At 41.3% G+C, this 18,810-nt stretch overlaps 2 protein-coding genes across 2 annotated transcripts in view; one reads left to right on the forward strand and one right to left on the reverse strand.

The window, feature by feature from the left end:
* Nucleotides 1–18,810, reverse strand: part of palm2akap2 (PALM2 and AKAP2 fusion) — a 167,315-nt gene that overhangs the window by 87,152 nt on the left and 61,353 nt on the right. The gene's annotated exons all lie outside the window — the stretch shown is intronic.
* LOC115369158 (testis-specific serine/threonine-protein kinase 1-like) lies at nucleotides 9,793–15,949 on the forward strand. Its single transcript, XM_030065728.1, has 3 exons — nucleotides 9,793–10,602; nucleotides 11,402–11,455; nucleotides 15,929–15,949. Exons 1-3 carry the CDS (start codon nucleotides 9,793–9,795, stop codon nucleotides 15,947–15,949), a joined length of 885 nt encoding a protein of 294 aa, XP_029921588.1.

The following is an 18,810-nucleotide window of genomic DNA, read 5'->3' on the forward strand; positions in this document are numbered from 1 at the left end:
GATAATCACCACAGCTGGGGGTCACTCCTCATTGAAAAATCACTCAGTTCAAGTGGCTGTTTACCCAGGAACAACAGCCTATTGTCCTCACGGCAGCCACGGCACAACAGATTTAGCGTGGCGCCTGGTAGCTGCTCTGAAACCACTGTCCGCTTTGACATAATCCATAACTAAATCTATTTTCCATTTTAAAGCATCAGAGCACGGTGAGACAGGGCGGGAGCCTCGGCTTTACAACTTCTCTTCATCAAACTCTGTTATTTGTGACTGGGGACGAGGTGGATGGGGCTTCTTACATTACATATGTGACTTATTACATTACATATGTGACATGGTAATTGTTAGATAATACTGTACTCCACTGTATGTGTCTGTAACCCAATCTGCTGAAAACTGACATCATTTTCCAACCATGGATTTCACCTCAGCGCATAACTCTGTCTGCATTAGAAATACTGGGGCTGTGAAACACTGACAATAACAGTCCAGTTACTGATCAATATCTGGAATCAGATGTACTGATCATTTTATAGTGTTTAGCCCCACGGACGGCCACATATTCCATCAACAAGTCCTCCAACCCTGTAAAGGCTCATTCATTCTCAACATTAAATCTGGACATTACAAATCCTTGTATTTGTGCAGATTTTCGGGAAATTTATGGACACAGATCGTTGGGTCAGCAACGAATTTTTAAAATGATATTATTAAAGAACAGAACCGTCCATCTCCCTGTGGTGATGCGTTTAATGACCTTACAGACCACCGTCCTCCTTACGGTTACATCATTGATGTAACCGCCACGACCACAGGAGTGTTTCCTAAAGTAGCGCCCCCTACTTGTGGCAGGGGATGTGCCCCGAGCCGCGGCGCACATGCATCCAAACAGTCGCAGTTTGGTAAAGTTCAGGCAACAAAAACACGAGGTTAAGGTAAAGGCAAGGTCGAGGTTAAGGTTAGAGGACTTTTGTCGCCATGGTGACATAAATAATAAACACTGGACTCGTTTTATACAGGAATCGAACTCCAGTCTCCGGGTTGAAAGTCCTGTGCGGTCCAACGTGGGTTTTGTGTTTTGTTCAACTTTGACGTCACCTCACTTCCTAGCAAACCACATGTTGTTCTTTGCAGGGCCACTAGAGGGCGCTTCGCTTTAAACTGTAACCACAGGTCGTAATAATAAGCTGCTGTGTTAACGACCTCTGGGGTTTTATGTGGTCTACTCTGTGTACAACTGCTCAGCGCTGCCCCCCGATGGACAAAAGACTGAACTGCACTATTTATTCTATTATTCTATTATTATTCTATTATTATTATTAATTCTTATTAGCAGCAGACGGGCGACGTTTGGGTTTTCTCTCACATCTTCAAACGTCACCATTACAATCTCAGCTGGCCTTTTTTGAAATTAAATAGTTTGCAATTCACTGGAACTGATCCGCAAAATGACCCAAACACAGATGGATTACACTGTGTGTGTCTGTGTGTGTGTGTGTGGAGGGTGAAGCCTCTTTGGTCTATCCTGTTTTACCCTCATGTCACCCTCACCCTGTTTTGCCCCCCCGCTCTTCCTCCCCACTAAGCCCTCTTCACCCCCCCACCCAAATTTCCTCTTCCCTCTCGGACAGGAAATGGATTTTACCTCTGCTTCCTGTGAGCCGAGGCGGCAGAGGAGGAGCCGTGAGACTCGAGGAAGAAATAAACTCCTGCGGCTCTGCACTGCCTGTGACACTATCACTACCAACAACAACAACAACAACAACAACAACAATAATGATGATGATGATGAAGATGATGATGAATGTTATTTGTATTGCACTTTCCAACCCTTTGCAAGCTGAGAAAATTCAATGAACCCAAAAAATGACCCAAAGATTTGCAAGAAAGTAGAAAAATCTAAATGAAAATTACTAGAAAATTACTGAATAAAAAATAAATAAACAATTACCAGAATGAGCAAAAAAAACAAAAACAAAAAAAACTAGAAAACTATTTATAATAGTACGAATAAATTCATGTTTAGATTAAATAATAATTAAATAATTTCCTGAAGAGTAAGATACATTAAAATATTAATTACTATGAATCTAAAACATTAAATTTAAATTTAAAGCATTTTAAAAATAGATATCTTTAATTTTAATTTTAGTCTTATCATACGACATGTGATATACATGATTTACTGTGAATACAAACTGTGAGGCTTGTAAATTTAATAAATTATGAGCTTCTGTTTCTCATAATCATTCTGTATTTCTATCTATTTTCATTTCTAGGATCTATAATGTTTTGCCGTTGTACTTTTCATAACTTTTGTTTTTAAATTATTGTGTCACCCTCTCCAAGTTTAGTGGGATTAGATAATCCCACCTGTTTCCTGCAGATGTTCTTCTTAAATTGTTTCCAGAATTTTCTTAACTCAAGTGTCTTTTTCTTGATCCTGATTGGCTGATCAGCCTCGTTCTGCCTCGTTTCAACACACTGACACTTTATGTTCCCAGAAAAAAATGTGAAATTGCATCGGAAACATGAGGGATTATCTAATGTATTTTATTATTATTGTTGTTATTGTTATTATGACGATGACATCACTGCTGCTCTTCTCTGTTTCTCAGCCTCAGTTTTGTGCTCACAGTGAAGAGAAACACACCAGCGCCCTCTACTGGCCACACACACAGACACACACACACACACACACACACACACACACACACACACCAGCATGTGTTTCAGTCTGAGGGGGAACAGTAGCTGCTCATAAATCCTCTCATGGATTTATGGCCGGCCACTTGGTGCATGATGGGAGCCCTGACCAGGTGCATGATGGGAGCCCTGACCAGGTGCATGATGGGAAATATGACCTGTACAAGTTGCAGTTAAGTTTGGGTGGTTACTATTTTCTCTGTCTTTCTGTCTGAGGTGATAAAAACATGATGGAGGAAAGTTTAAATGTCCCAGCTGGAAAACACATCACCGTCTAAAGAGCAGCGCGTGTGTGTGTGTGTGTGTGTGTGTGTGTGTGTGTGTGTGTGCTTGACGGGGTGATGACCTCACACTGTCCCTCCTTCTCCTCTACTTCCTGTCCGTCCTCTCCCTGCTTCCTGTCTGGCACTGCTAATATCGCCGTGGCAACCCTGAAAGGGACCGGTGATGTCATCGCCCCGCCCTGCCAGCCAACCGCAGGGCCGGTTGCCGTGGATACGCCGGGCCGGGCAGCAAACTGCTTTCCACATCATACGGGAAGGAGGGAGAGCAGACATCTGGCTGAGTGTGTGTGTGTGTGTGTGTGTGTGTGTGTGTGTGTGAGAGAGAGAGATGCAGAGATAGTGAAGTAAAAAGGCAGAGAAATATTGTCAGGGTATGAAATGAGAGCGAGGAGTGTGTATTTCTGTGTGTGTGTGTGTGTGTGTGTGTGTGTGTTGTTTGTTGTTTGTGTTGTTTGCTGCTGTTTTCTGGTATTTTAACTTTCTGGAACCTGCGACCCGACAGCAGAGGCTTTTAGGTTTTAATGTTTTATTGAACCCTCTGAAATATATTTTTAAAAAATCACTACTTTAGTCTGTGATGAAACAATGCGTTTACTGGCAAGTGCAGATTTTTGTAAAATAAAATAAAATAAAATAAAATAAACTTATAACAGCAATAGCAATACTCCTATTACACTGCTACTACTACTGCTAATAAATTATATTGATAATGATGATAATAATAATAAATGAACCTTTTAAATCTACTTACTTTTACTCTTACTTTTTGTCCAGTTAAAAAAAGTGGTATTAAAAAAATTACTTAAAAAATACTTCTACTACTAACAACAACAACAACAATAATAATAATAATAACAATAATGATAATCATAATGATAATCATAACAACAATAATAATAATAATAAAGTGAGGTAGAAGAAATAATCTTTAAAAAACAGTTCACTTTGACATTTTCTTACTATTCTGGTGTTTTCAGAATAAAAGTCCCCCCTTGGCCTCCTGGGTTTCAGAGTTATGGTTTGTATGTCAGCGTGCAGCCGTATGTGTGAATGTATAAGCAGAGTATGTGGGTGCATGTATGTGTGTGTAGATATATAGTTTTATATTTTTTATAATGGACCATCATGTGTACATATTTATAAATATACTGATTTTTGTTTAATGTGAATTCTGCTTCTGCTCTGTCGTCGGCTGTGAGCGCGAAGTCAAACTCAAACATCATGCAAATGTGTTTTCGTTATATTTTGCACACTCAGTCTGTGTCATCCATCCTTTTCATCTGTTCCAGTTCACACACACACACACACACACACACAGATTAAAGATTAAAGCTACAACTTGCACCCACACAAACAATAACTCTGCTCCTTCCTATTTTTGTAGCGAGTGATGATCTATTCTTGGTTTAAAAAAAAAAAAAAAAAAAAAGTTCCCACGATGCAGACGTCGGAGTGAAGTGAGCGAGGCGGCGCTTCATGCTCGCTCGCTCGCTCGCTCCTGTTTCTGTCCCGGCTCGGAATCCGTCCCGTTTGCACCGAGGCTGCAGAGAAACCTGATGACAGGACGTCACCAGCAGCTGCTTCTAATCCAACAGATTAATTTATGGACTCGGGGCTGGCGTGGGACGGGCTCAGCCCTGATCTGAGGGTTTCTCCGTTTGTGTGTGTGTGTGTGTGTGTGTGTGCATCCTGCAGCATTTCAAGCCTTTTTATGTTATGTTTTATATCTTTAAGGTTCACTTTTGAGGACTTTTGGGCCTTTTTTATTTTCATCCCACAACACCGCCTTGTTTAACCTCCTTACACTGCAGCCACTTGAGCTTTTGGAAGTTTTTTTTTTTTTTTTAACATAGCCAGCAACTTTGGATAATAATTTCCCCAGAGTATCCCGACTCAGTCCTCCTAAAACACTGCCGTATTGTACTGAGAAAGCTGAAGTATGTGCCGCACTGCGACCTGAGGCTCGGCCAAACGAACGAACCCTAAATAAAACAATGCAGCGCTCCAACATAAGCTGCAATCACTTCTTTTTTTTTTTGTTTTAGAGAGCGAGAGAAATATATGCCATTAAAAGCAGGCCCTAAGAACAGGATGACACATTCTGACAAACCTGCATGGATTAATATGGTGTTCTTGTTGCCTTGGTATTATAATCTAGCCAATATTTTGTTTAATCAGCTGCTAATCCTGAGGGATGGGGGACAGGGGAGGTTCATGATGAAGAGGAGCACTCAGGCGCGGTGTGTTTCAGAGGCAACACGTCCTTTCATGAGGCTGCATTAGCCATAATAACATCACTGTGGGAATCTGATGTGTTTTACTGCACATTTGATGCGTTCAGTTCATCCAAGCCTGAGCCAATCCGCTGAGCATCGACTGAGGAGAGGATCAGAAAGTGAAACTAGAGGAGTGAACTCAGTGGATTACAGACCTCCTCCTGGAGTATCTCCCCTTTTCTGATCTATAGTCTGCCGAGGGTCTCGGCTCGGGAGGCGCTCACTGTCCGACGCTTTTCAAATTACAAATTAAACGACTGTTTGATTCAAATATGAAACAGCGGCTCGCCAGACACCTGTGGCTCTCATGTGGCTGCTGACAGAAACCGGTTTCAAAAAGAAGACAAATTAAAAAAGCAAAACTCAGAATGACTAATAAGGTCTCTCTCTCTCTCTCTCTCTCTCTCTCTCTCACACACACACACACACACACACACACACACACACAATAAAGACCTCAGTCCCTGAAATATGAAACACTGGCAGCTGTTTTACTCGTCATTTTTTACAGCACTCAGATGTCAGGCTGTGTAACCTCTGTAGACGCCGGATATTTTTTACAGTGTTTTACAGTACTACTACTACTACTACTACTACTACTACTAATAATAATAACAATAATAATAAACAATGAGTGAGACAGCCAATCAGGTAACAGGGAGAGCTGTAGTGACTCAGTATGAGCAGAGAGGGAGAGAGAGAGAGAGGGTCGAGCGAGGTAGACAGTGAATGGAGAGAGAGAGCAGAAGGACCCAAAACAATTGTTTTTCAAAGGTTTTGACTCACACTGAGCCGGGGCCACAGCAGGGACAAGAAAAAATATGGAGCTGGGGAAGTGGGGGGTAATATTCTGAGAGAAAATACTCAGAATTTCCCAGATTAAAGTTGTAAATTTATGAGAAAAAAAAAATCAGAAAAACAGCCTTTTCTTTGACTTTTTGGCCGTTTGGTCAGTTTTGGTCACCGCATCAGATTCTGCTCTGACATGGGATTCAGGAACAAGGAGATCCTGCTGATCTGAGCCCAGAATCAGCAGATTGTTTTCTTCTGAATCGGCCCAAGTCACAGCAACGTCTCTTCAGAGTCCAGATGCTGAGGAGGAGGTTGGGATTCTGGACTCAAACCAGCAGGATTTCCTTCTGACTGGATCTAAATTTTTCATTGTATATAGGAATGTCATATATTCTTTCTATTTTATCTTTATTTTTATTTTATTTTATTTTATTTATTTTTTTATTATTATTATCGTTATTATTATTATTATTTTTATTTTTTATTTTTATTTTTACTTGCACAGTGCTGGAGTTGTTGCTATTACATTTCACTGCTGCTGTACCTGTACATTCATGCATGTGATGAATAAATCTTGAATCTTGAATATTGAATCTTGAATTTGTGACTTCATAAACTCAGAATTTTGAGGTTTTTTTCTCATACATTTGTGAGCTCTTTGTTCGTAAATTTAACACTTTAATCTCAGGGAATATCCAAGTTGTTTTTCTTGTAAGTCTACGACTTTAATCTCAGAAATTCTGAATTCTGATTCATTTTAGCTCTGTAGGTAATCCTCGTCGTGTAGCTTGTTAATCTGCTGCAGGCTCAACCTGTTCTCTTTTGTTTTAGTGTTTTTTTTTTTTTTTTTTTTTTTTTTTTTTGGAGCTTGGTGACGTGAAACCAGAATAAACTGAGCCATAGGAGCTGAAAGTGCTGGCATGCAGCTCTTTCCTCACCCGACGCACGACAGAGTCCAAGGCTGCGGTGTCTTATAAAAAAAAAAAAAAAACCTAAACCCTGAACCCAAACCTAAATTAGTTCAGGGTTTAGTTTCTCTTTAAGCGCTTCGTGGTGTTTGACGTTGTGCCGAGGGCTTTTGAAAAACGCCTGGAAACGCTGAGAGATGAGAACGTGTGGACATTACCCGAACGCTCTCGCTCTAATCAGCTCTCTGTGATTTTGCATTAGTGTACCTTTAAAAAAAAAAAAAAAAAAAACAAAGTGCAGAGGTTGTAGAGGCTGAAAAACTCGGCAGGAGGAAGGAGAGCGAGGACAGAATCCAGAGCTCAAACAAACGCCGCTGCGTCCCGGAGGAACGATAAGAGAACATCAGATTTATTAATGTGACTGTTTTGTTTTTGCTCCGCAGCATCGGGCCCTGAACACCTCACAGATTTACAGATCCTGTGCGTCCACACTGAACACACACACACACACACACACACACAGCGCTGGAGGAGTGTGATGTCACTCGGACTGCATGGAAAACATTAAAGTGAAAAGGAACAGGATGCTGCGCTGGATCTGGATCTGAGACTTTGTTAGGGGAGATACTTTATAGGAAGAAAATCCCCACCTCCTTCTCCCTTTACGACCAAAACACAAAAAATAGCTTATAAGCACACAAATAAACTGTGAAAAAGTAATAGGCCACAAAAACTAGACAGAAATCTCGACAACTGCAGGCAATAAAAACACGCTGTGACAATTTAATCAAGTTAATTAGCCTTTTTTTTTTTTTTCCTCCGCTGCCTTTGACTCCAGCCCAGACCTTCTTCCCTCTCTCTGCCCTGTCTGTCCTGTCTCTCTCCCCTCGGACTGGCCAATAAAGAAGAAAGGCCCAAATAATAATCTTTAAAAACAAATAAACAAACAAACAAAATCATATTGTTGTTTACAAGTGCACAGGAGAGTGAAAAAACTGACAAAAAGCTGCTGAGAAATGAATGCATCATGGAGAATTATTGCTATTATTTATGATGTCCCCAAATTGAATCACTGTAAAACATTTTTGTTTCATCATTCATTGTGGAAAGAAGACAAAGAAGGTGTGCAATGCATGCTGGGTATTGTAGTATTTTCAGTAAGGACAACTGCAGCCAGTTTACATCATTTTCCTCCAGTTAAACTGCAACCAGCTTGTGGAAACTTGTGCAGGCTGTTCCTCTCTAAAACACAAACCCTGGATCTCTTAAACCAGCCGTGCACAGTCTGCGGGGTGACGGCGAAAGACAATAAAGAGAGAAGTGAAAGAGAGGCGGAGGCCGAGTGCAGCCGCAGAGGGAGGCGCTGCTGCTGCTGCTGCTGCAAACAGGCGACGTGAAGCAGCAGCGATCCAAAATAGCAGAGAGTGGGCAGCGCCACGCCGCGGCTCCTCCGCTGTTTATTTAGCTCGTCCGTGTAATGACAGGGATTCCTGTGAAACTACCACTGCTGCTGCCTGTCTCGCTCCCTGTCTGTCTCTCTGTCTGTCTGTCTAACCTGGAAACTCTGGGCTTTCTCCTGCTGCTCTTTCCACTATTGAGTCGAGGAGTTTTTCTTGCGTCCTTTGAATCCTTTTTTTATTTTAAATGGCCCCTCTGAGGTGGAGGTGAAGCTCCCTCGCTCACTCACGAGGTCGCAGTTGGCGGCTCGCTAAACGTCCCAGTGTTTAAAAGGAGTGTGGGTGGGTGAAGATGTAGTTTAGCTACCGGCTGTTGCACCGCAGCTGTGAAAACTACAATAAAAGCAGCACCACTGGCTCTTCATCAAAGCCAAACTCCAACATGATCTTCTGCAGACACTGTGATGGCAACCCAAAGACAGCGTCACCGTGATTTAGCTGGGACAGCCGATCATTCAGGATCATCAGAGAGCAGTCGACGCTGTCTGTCTTTGTGCTTTCATACTGCATTATGGAAAAAGCAGTAAAACAATGTAAAAGCTGCTAATGAAGGCTAATTTGAAGAATATGTGGAAATACACAGTGGGCAAACTGGCAACAAAAGCTGAATTACAGTTGTCCCTCGCTATAACGCGGTTCACCTTTCGCGGCCTCGCAGTTTCGCAGATTTTTTTAGTGCAATTTTGCATGCTTTTTTTTTTTTTTTTTTTTTACAGCGCATTGTGTTCTGCGTCCTGATTGGCTAAGGGACTGTAGACCATTGTCAATCAATCTCCTCCGTGCCGTGTCTCCTGTACAGTACAGAATGCGTTCATTCTATAATACTGGACTTATTTTTTCTACGAAGGTTTGAACTTTGAGAGTTTAAACCAGAGAGAAAAGTGAGAAAATGTTAATGCCTGTCTGAGAAAAGTGTATAAAGTGTGTAGTGAGGGGTTTTACAGCCTTAAAACATCTAGAATAATTGTAAAAAATAAAGCTGACTACTTCACGGATTTCGCCTATTGCGGGTTATTTTTAGAATGTAACTCTCACGATAAACGAGGGACCACTGTATTGAGTTTTTTCGCGGCAGTTTTTCTTTAAGACCACAGGGAATTGTTATAAATTGTTAAAAAGGATTAAAGCGGAAAACCAGAACATTTACCAAAAGTTATGATGTCTGATAATCCTAAGCAGTTTCAGTTTTGTTAACAGTAACAACATAAAAAAAAATCTATGGGTCCATGGATGTCATCATCGATCACATCACAGTGCAGGGTGATGTCATCGCAGTCCAGAGTGATGTCATCTCCCTGCATGGAGACATCATCATCAGTCGCTGCAGGTCAGGTTGTGATGTGACAGTGGACGACCTGCTGCCATCTTCATCATGGCCGACTCGAAGGCGCTGGAGAGGCGAGGTTATTCGCTGGGCGACACCCTGGGCGAGGGGTCGTACGGCAAAATCAAATCTGCCTACTCCAGCAAATGGAAGACGCACGTGGCGATCAAAATTATCAACAAAAGAAAAGTCCCGGCGCTCATCCTGGACAAGTTCCTGCCCAGGGAGCTGGAGATCGCGGCGTCCCTGAAACATCGCAACATTCTGCAGATCTTTGAGATCATAGAGGAGCGTCGCGGCAAGGTCTACGTGGTGACGGAGCTGTGCGAGGGCGGCGACCTCATGGACCTGATCATGTCCCGAGGAGCGCTCGCGGAGGAGCCGTGCCGCAGGCTCTTCAGGCAGCTGTGCCACGCCGTCAGGTACCTGCACGACAGGGACCTGGTGCACCGAGACCTCAAGTGTGAAAACCTTCTTCTGGACAAGGACCACAACCTCAGAGTTGCAGACTTTGGCTTCAGCAGGAGGTTGGCGTACGAGGCCGGGCGCGTCGTGCTCAGCGAAACGTTCTGCGGCTCCGGCGTCTACGCGGCACCCGAGGTTCTGCAGAACGTTCCCTACGACCCCAAAGCCTCTGATGTTTGGAGCACGGGCGTCGTCCTGTACATCATGCTGTTCGCCCTGATGCCTTACGATGACTCCAATCTCATGAACATGGTGAGGACGCAGCTGGCGCACTACGTCCCCTTCCCGAGCGAGGCGAGCGTTTCGCCGGAGGTCAGGGAACTCATGGCGAGCGTCCTGCATCCCGAGGTGACGCGGCGGCTGAAGGTGGCCGAGGTGCTGCAGCATCCCTGGGTGCTGGCGCGGGACATGTGAAGTTTGTTGGACATGTGAAGCTGATGTCTGAAGAAAAATCACATGACCAAAGCTTTTCAAACCCTGAAGGATCCACCACATTTGGGAGAGCCGGGCATCCAGAGCACATCCCGAACAGAACGGAAAAATAAAGTCTATAAAAAGATTAAAGCTCCTGTTTCCTTCCAATTTAATTTAGTATCAGTTCCAGTAACTTAAACCTCCAGAAAACGTTTATAATCAAAATTATTAAGTTTATGTGTCAGGTATTTTTTTTGTGTATATGTCAACCTAAAAATCCTTTTGCACAAATCATAAGAAGAATGACGTGAACACGCGAAATTTGCATCATTCTTGTGAGATGAAATTTTTCAACTTGAGTGAAAATTTTGCGGCCGCATTCTGACGCTTCTGATCGCTTTCGGTTGCGTTTGGTCTGAAGACGCCAATATGATACAAAGGTCTATCTATTAAATTGTTGTGGCACTGGTAAATATTATGTTCAGTGACACACGCTGCACATCTCACTTCTGGGGGCACTGGTATAAATGTCTTTTCAGACTTTTAGACTATTTTATTATTATTATTATTATTATTATTCTGTGTTTTTTTTTTATTTTATTTTAAAATTGTTTGTATGGACCTTGAGTCTGGAATAAAGCATATCTATCTATCTATCTATCTATCTATCTATTCCATTAACAGTGCTGAAACTGAAAGAGCTAGGTGTTTTTTTTACGTAAATTTGAAATATTTCCATCTTTGGCCACAACTTCCCTAAAACAAATCTCCCTCACAGCTTCGTCCTGATTGGTCGGCTCCCTCTGCCGTCACAGGTCGCTGCACACCTGAGGTGCTGCCAGACCGCAGCGGCTGCATTTTTTTTAAAGTACCATCTCTTTTTTCTGTTTGTTGTCGCCACGGTAACAAATAACACCATTGCTATTTTTAACTGCCCTGGCAGGAACAGCAGAAATTATGCATGAATGACCTTATTCCTATTTTATTATGAAGAATAATAATATTTCATTATTAGTGATAGTGCTAATATCGTTGCTGGGCCACAGTTTTAGTTTTGCTTGACATTTTTTTTTAGACTAAAGCCAGAAAAGACGGCTGAAGTCAAAATGGTCAAAATGCTAAATATAGTAGGTTAGGTAATAGCAACATATAATACTGACCTTTATGACTTTTTATCTGTTCATAATATGTTTATATTGGCTCTGACCTAAATCATAAATCATTGTTGTTGTTTTTTTGTACAGACAATAACTATTACTACTATAACTAATAACTACTACTGTTATTTGTTAAAGTTCCATTTCTTTTGATCTTTTTCCTTCAAAAAAAAATCTACTAAGTTACAATCAAATGTAACTCTAACTTTGAAATGTGCTCGGAGTAAACGTTTCTGAGTGACTTTTTAAAAACGATAACTTTGTTAGATGAGATTTCTTAGACTCTTTTAATTGGAAATTTGGAAAGTTAAAGAAAAAGTGCACCTAAATAAAGACAGATTACTGCTCTTCTAATCTTGGCTGTTTACTGCGGGAGGCCCTGCAGTCTTTCAGCTTATGAAGGTCTAGATCCTAATGCTTTCACAGAGCGTGTGGACTCTGTACTGGATGTGATTAAAGTGTAAGTACAACAGTTCAGCAAAAGTGAACTTAAGTAAAAGTACAATTACTGACTTTTAAAAATACGCTACTTTATTACAGTACAGTGGTCCCTCGTTTATCGCGGGAGTTACTTTCTAAAAATAACCCGCAATAGGCGAAATCCGCAAAGTAGTCAGCTTTATTTTTTACAATGATTCTAGATGTTTTAAGGCTGTAAAACCCCTCACTACACACTTTATACACTTTTCTCAGACAGGCATTGACATTTTCTCGCTTTTCTCTCTTGTTTAAACTCTCAAAGTTCAAACCTCCGTAGAAAAATAAGTCCAGTATTATAGAATGAACGCATTCTGTACTGTACAGGAGACACGGCACGGAGGAGATTGATTGACAATGGTCTGCAGTCCCTTAGCCAATCAGGACGCAGAACACAATGCGCTGTAAAAAAAAAAAAAAAAAAAAAAAAAAAAAAAAGGCATGCAAAATTGCACTAAAAAAATCGGCGAAACTGCGAGGCTGCGAAAGGTGAGCCGCGTTATAGCGAGGGACAACTGTCGTCTGAGTAAATGTAATTAGTCACTGTCACCCCTGGTTTGTGTGTGTGTGCCTGCATGCAGTTTTGATGAATATGTGTGTGTGTGTTTAATTAAACAGGCCTGTTGGAGCACAGTTACAGGCTGCACTGCAAAAACTCAAAATCTTACCAAGATTATTTGTCTTATTTCTAGTCAAAATATCTCATTACACTTAAAATAAGACATGATCACCTCAGAAGCAACTTTTTGTAGACAATTTTCTCTTGTTTCAAGTGAAAATTTGCTTGAAACAAGTGAAAATTTGCTTGTTTCATTGGCAAAATTTGCCAGTGGAAAAAGTGAAAATTCACTTGAAATAAGTGAAAATTAGCTTGAAACAAGAAACAAATTTTGCCAATGAAACAAGCAAATTTTCACTTGAAACAAGTGAAAACTGTCTAAAAACAAGTTACTTCTGAGGTGATCATGTCTTATTTTAAGTGTAATGAGATATTTTGACTAGAAATAAGACATTTTTGACTTGAAATAAGACAAATAATCTTGGTAAGATTTTGAGTTTTTGCAGTGTGTTTTCTGACTGATGGTTTGGACCACCAACAAAGTATTAGTGGCAATGATTCTGTACTTTTTTTCCACAAAAGACTGTCATAAAAATGAAAAATTGATGATTATTTTCTTCCCTCCTGATATTAAAAGCGGTGCTGTGTCCTTGAGTGGGCGCGTGGGCCAGGTGCCGCCGTCCTCCCCTCCCCTCCCTCCCGCTCCGCAGGCCGGCTCGCCTCCGTGTGTCACGTATGAACCAGCCGGTGCAAAGATAGCTGCTCTTTCCCCCCGTCACTCGTGATTTCTAATTTAAGGTAACAGTGGGCGCCGTGCAGCACACGAGACTCTGCCGGTGTGTTTCTGCATAGTAACCTTGAGCCAGGAAGACACAGCCTGACAGCACGGCCACAAAAAAAAACAAAAAAAAAACAATAAGGGCACCGGGACGTTTTTTGTTTTTTTTTTTTTCTCTAAAATATTGTCATAATCTGCTGTGTTCATGTTCATTTATGTGCATATGTTTCATGCTGCATCATAATGAGGCTGAGAGAGAAGGTGAAAGCACACAGCACAGGTTTATTTATACAGTGAATACACATTTTTATTTTTTCACCCCAACAGAGCCACGCTAACGACTCCCATAGACTTCAAGTCTTTATGCTAAGCTAACAGGAGATGCTGAACCGCTGGACGTCCACAGGTGGAAACTGGTGTCCAACATCTGGTCTCAGTCTGGCCAAAATGTCAGAAAAAAAACAAGATTTTAACACTAAATATGGGACAAAATGACAAAGAAGGAGATTTTTGGGCTGTACACAAACAACTACACTTCTTTGTGAATCTTAAAAACCCCTCAAATAATAATTAAAAAAAAAAAAACACCGCATGTATTACCAAATTAAAAACCACAATGCATGTGACTGAAGTTTGTGAGTCTACTGTATGTTTTTTTTTTTGTTTGTTCTACTAAAGAAGCAACATGCAGATTGTGTTTGGTGAATCTCCTGGTGTTGTGGCAATGGCCTTCATTTCAATCCATTAAAAACTAATAATGATATATCTTTGATTTTTTGGGGGGAGTTGACCGTTAAACACAAGACGACCTGGACATGAGGAAGGAAAAATGCTGCTATTGTCCTTCAACACCTCTACAGCATTCAAGATAAACTCCTGCAGAAGCTCTCGCCTAAAATAAAATCACCCACCATCGTTGTTTAGGCTAAATTTGCGGCAGCGTGGGAATTCCAGGCGGGTTCCAGGATTTTCCTGGCCGGCGCTGGGAGGACTCGGAGCGCTGGCTTGTGGTCTCGCTTCAGTTTGTTCCCTGACTTTTGGAACATAAAATGAATTTAAGGGCTTCCTCACGATACAGTTGTCAAGTGCACACGGTCGCAGAGCTGCACCCGCACATTATGGCAGCGTAAAGCCTGACAGCCGTTTCATAAATCGAGTTTTTCCCCGTGTTTCCATAATGAGGAGCTGCAGAGAGCGCGGACTCGGCAGCCAGGATTTACGCCCCGCGGTCAGAATCGCTTTTTCGAACACATCCGGTTGCCGTAAGCGTGTCCGCCTTTGAAGAACCGTGTTGCACAGCCGGCCTTTTCAACGGCGGCTCAATGAGCCGATTCACATTCAGCAGCGCCACAATCCCGGCGGCTCACACACACACACACACACACACACACACACACACACCCTGCCGCTCGCGTCGCTCCGCCGCCACCGCCGATACGCTGCCGGCCCGGCCGACACACACTCTCTCTCACGCACAGGTTTGATAAATGAGAGGGGGAAATATAACTCAGGCCTCTGACTCACTGGGTGGTGACTCGATTCTCCAGAACACACTGATGTTCTGAGTGTGTTCACATCACAACAACACGAATCCACACACACACACACACACACACACACACACACACGTGACCTCTGACCCTAACCCTCAGAGCGGGCAGCTGGACAATGAAAAACACATTATTACTGTTATTAACTTTTATTTAATCAGGTCACAGTCTTTATTTTTTTTTATTTATTTTTTTATCTTATGTATGTGTGTGTATGTATGTGTATGCATGTATATGTATGTATGTATGTATGTGTATATATATGTATATGTGTTTGTATGTGTATATGTATGTATGTGTGTGTGTATGAATGTATGTGGATATACAGATATATAGATATGAACTGCATGTCACAGTGGGGCTCTTTTTAAATGGTTCTCTATGTTATGTCCTCGGTTTTTTTTTTTTTTTTTTATTGAATGGGCTCCATGTGTTGTCTTGCACTGCAAGTGATTGAGGAGAAACGACATTTCAGGCTCCTGATGTATGTAGGTACATGGGGAAAATGACAATAAAAGTGATTCTGATTCTGATTCTGATTCTGATTTAACTATTTAACTGTTTAACTTTATAATAATTCAATAGTGCAATACACCAATGTATATATGGTGTACGTAGGTATATTTTTTACACATTCTCAGTTCTTATATCCTTAATATTACTGTAGGATTAATGCACATATTTTTATATAATGCACACTTTTTTATTTACAAATTTCTAATGCACCTATTTGTATATTCCTTATAGTTTCCATTTGTATTTCTTTGTCATTTCTCTTGTGCAGAATTGGGGCGACCGCAGCTGACCCAGTTTCCCCGCGGGGATATAAACAGTATTTCTGATTCTGAACCTGAAGTCACACTCAGATCGACGTCGCATAAAAAATATTAATGAACAAAACAAAATTCTTGCACAAAACGAGCTACATCTGAAGTGAAGTCATAGCTTTACAATAATAAAAAAGTGGTAACATTAGTAAAGTAGGGTAAAATCTTTAAAAAACCATAATGATAGAGTACAGCTGACAAATCTGAGGGTTCAGATTAATAATTTGTGTATTTCAGATCCACATGATCCACAGTGTAACTCAGACAGCTTCAGAGCTGCTGGAAGGTTTAATTTTTCACTTTCACAGAGCCAGGCTAACGATTCCCATGGACCTCCAGTCTTTATGCTAAGCTAACAGCTAATGCTACCCATAGGAAGTGAACCACTGGACGTACAGAGGAGAAGATGGTGTCCAACATCTGGTCTCAGTCTGGGAGAGTCGGGAAAAGGGGATTTAGCCCAAAACATCTGTAAACTCCTCACATTAGCAGATAATCTGGGCTGAACATCTGTACCGGCTGAAGTCCCACATCAGTTTTCTCCTCTGACGGTCGGGAGGTTTTTGATTCGGGGATAAATCGTCTGAGCCCGGCCTCGGGGGGGTGTTTGCTGTTTTTGGGGGGGCCGTTTCATCCGCTCACATTCATTTCCAGCACAGAGGTTCGTCTCAGCCTTTCTGCAGGCTGCACGGAGGAGGATGGGGCCGCTTTGCACCCGGCTTTGTTTTTTAGCATATCGCTTGTTCTATTTTCTGTCGCTGCGGCGGTTTGTGTGGAGTCTGCATTTTCTCCTACGGCCGGCCGGCTGGCTGTCGGCTGCCAACATTTCCCGCCGCTCCGGGCTGTGCACTCGCTCGCTTTCTGATCAGGAGCCGCTCCAGTTCTGCCGGCCCAGAACTCCCTGGGAAGGACGGCCGCACGTTTACAGGCTGCAGGGAGTCGAACTCGCACGCAAAAATTGGACAGGATTAATGGAGGAAATGGCCAGTGACTTTGCCTTCTTATTTTTAATGACGGCAGGAACAGGGGTGAAAATCCCATCTCATTATTTGGGGGGGGGGTTAATTCCTGGAGGAGACATGAAAAATCTGCTGTCTGGCACGACTGTACCTCCCTCTTTCTCTCTTACGCTCCTTTGAAACTTGCCGTACAGCGTTGAGCCCTCAGCATGTTCATATGTTTTAAATAATGCTATTAAAAGCAATAATCCTCTAACCAAATATCTTTGCTCACTGTTCTGTTTCCACTACAGTCCATCAAAGTGGCTTTACAAGAACTAGAAACTCAAAAGAAGCTCTAAAACTAGAGGAAATACCTAGTCTACTTTAAATTTAAAAAAAAAAAAAAAAAAAAAAAAAAAGATATCTATCTAGAGACAATTTCAAAATATCAGTAAAATATGAACTATTTCAGACATTAATAAAAAAAAATTAACACTTAAAAACACACTGTTTTACATGTATAATTAGCACCGCTTGCATTGTGCTTTCATTGAATATGACTATATTATTCAAAATTATTTATTAGTGTTAACAATGATTTGGAATGAGTTAACAATGATTAGTGGTTAACAATGATGAGGAAATGAGTGCGTGCACGTGTTGATGCACGAGGCGGCAGAGTGAGCTGACAGCCAATATTTCCTCCTCAGGATGTGAGCGTGTAGAAAAATATCTTAACTAATTAACTAACTATTAACTAATATCTTAGCTAAGGTGAGCCACAAATTATTATTATTTTAAAATGGATTTGCAGCCAATAACATCAAATTATTGTTTCGTGAATTCAGAATAGTTTTGTTTTATTGTTTTACTGTTTATTTTTATTCACCTTTAGTGGTTTTGATGCGTGCTGTCTGCAGGTGCTTGCAGGTGGAAGTGACTTTGTGCAGGGAAAATAGTCAAAAACAAAACCTGCACTGCTGCTGCTTCATTTAAATAAACCTCTCGCACGTTTTATGAAGCTTTACCTCTTGCCGAGATGCAAGTGTTAAAAAAATACTTTAAAAAGTGACAAAAAACTGCAGTTTAATGAAACGCAGAATAAAATGAAGCTCTACATGTTCAGTAAAATAACATTTCATATGTGCAGGGTTTGATTTAAATTCAGTTTTAGTGCGAGTGAATTTCCCAGCAGGCGCTCCACTGAAGCAGAAAGAACAAAAAACACATTTTGTCAGCTGATACTGACGTTTTGTTGAATCCGGTGATGTTTTCTTGATCCCAGTGCCTGACTGGTTTCCAGGAAAGAAAAAAAAAAAAAAAAAAAAAAATCCTGAAACAAATGAAGTTGCACTGGAAACAAGAGGAGGATTATCTCATGATGATGCTTCAGTCTGGCCTCCAGGCACGGCGGCACTGCCCGAGCAAACACATCAGCTTTTAAACTTTATTTCTGCGGCGGGACAAACCCCCGGCCCCGGAAAACGTTTTAGTCCCGTAATTTTAGGCCAAAATTGGGGTCAACCTAGGACAAATTGCAGGAGATGCAAACTCAACTGATTTTGTATCCTCAGTTTGTCCTGAGTGAGGGGGAAAAAAGTCCCAAGGAATCCCATTGGTGGAAAGTTTTGAAAATCACCTCTATATGACCATATATTACCAAAAACGCTCTTTTTAACACACAGGGGAAAGGGGTTCAACATTTTACTTTCAGATATCACTATAAAAATTCACAAGCTGATTACACACACAAAGACAAGAAAAAAAGTCAATTACAAGTTCTTTGAATTATTCTGTTTACACATGCATATCAATTAAAAGGTTACTATATAACAGTGAATTAAAAGGTTACTATATATATATATAGTAACCTTTTAATTCACTGTTTAAATATCTGT

Source organism: Myripristis murdjan, chromosome 12, assembly GCF_902150065.1.
Source record: "Myripristis murdjan chromosome 12, fMyrMur1.1, whole genome shotgun sequence".
Lineage (NCBI taxonomy): Eukaryota > Metazoa > Chordata > Actinopteri > Holocentriformes > Holocentridae > Myripristis > Myripristis murdjan.

What these genes read in the sequence shown, in the direction of transcription:
- LOC115369158 (XM_030065728.1), top strand. Translation starts at nt 9,793, where the DNA reads ATGGCCGACTCGAAGGCGCTGGAGAGGCGAGGTTATTCGCTGGGCGAC. An exon ending in AGGTGCTGCAGCATCCCTGG is followed by an intron (nt 10,603 to 11,401) that starts GTGCTGGCGCGG and finishes TCTCCCTCACAG; the next exon opens with CTTCGTCCTGATTGGTCGGC. An exon ending in CAGGTCGCTGCACACCTGAG is followed by an intron (nt 11,456 to 15,928) that starts GTGCTGCCAGAC and finishes TCTCTTGTGCAG; the next exon opens with AATTGGGGCGACCGCAGCTG.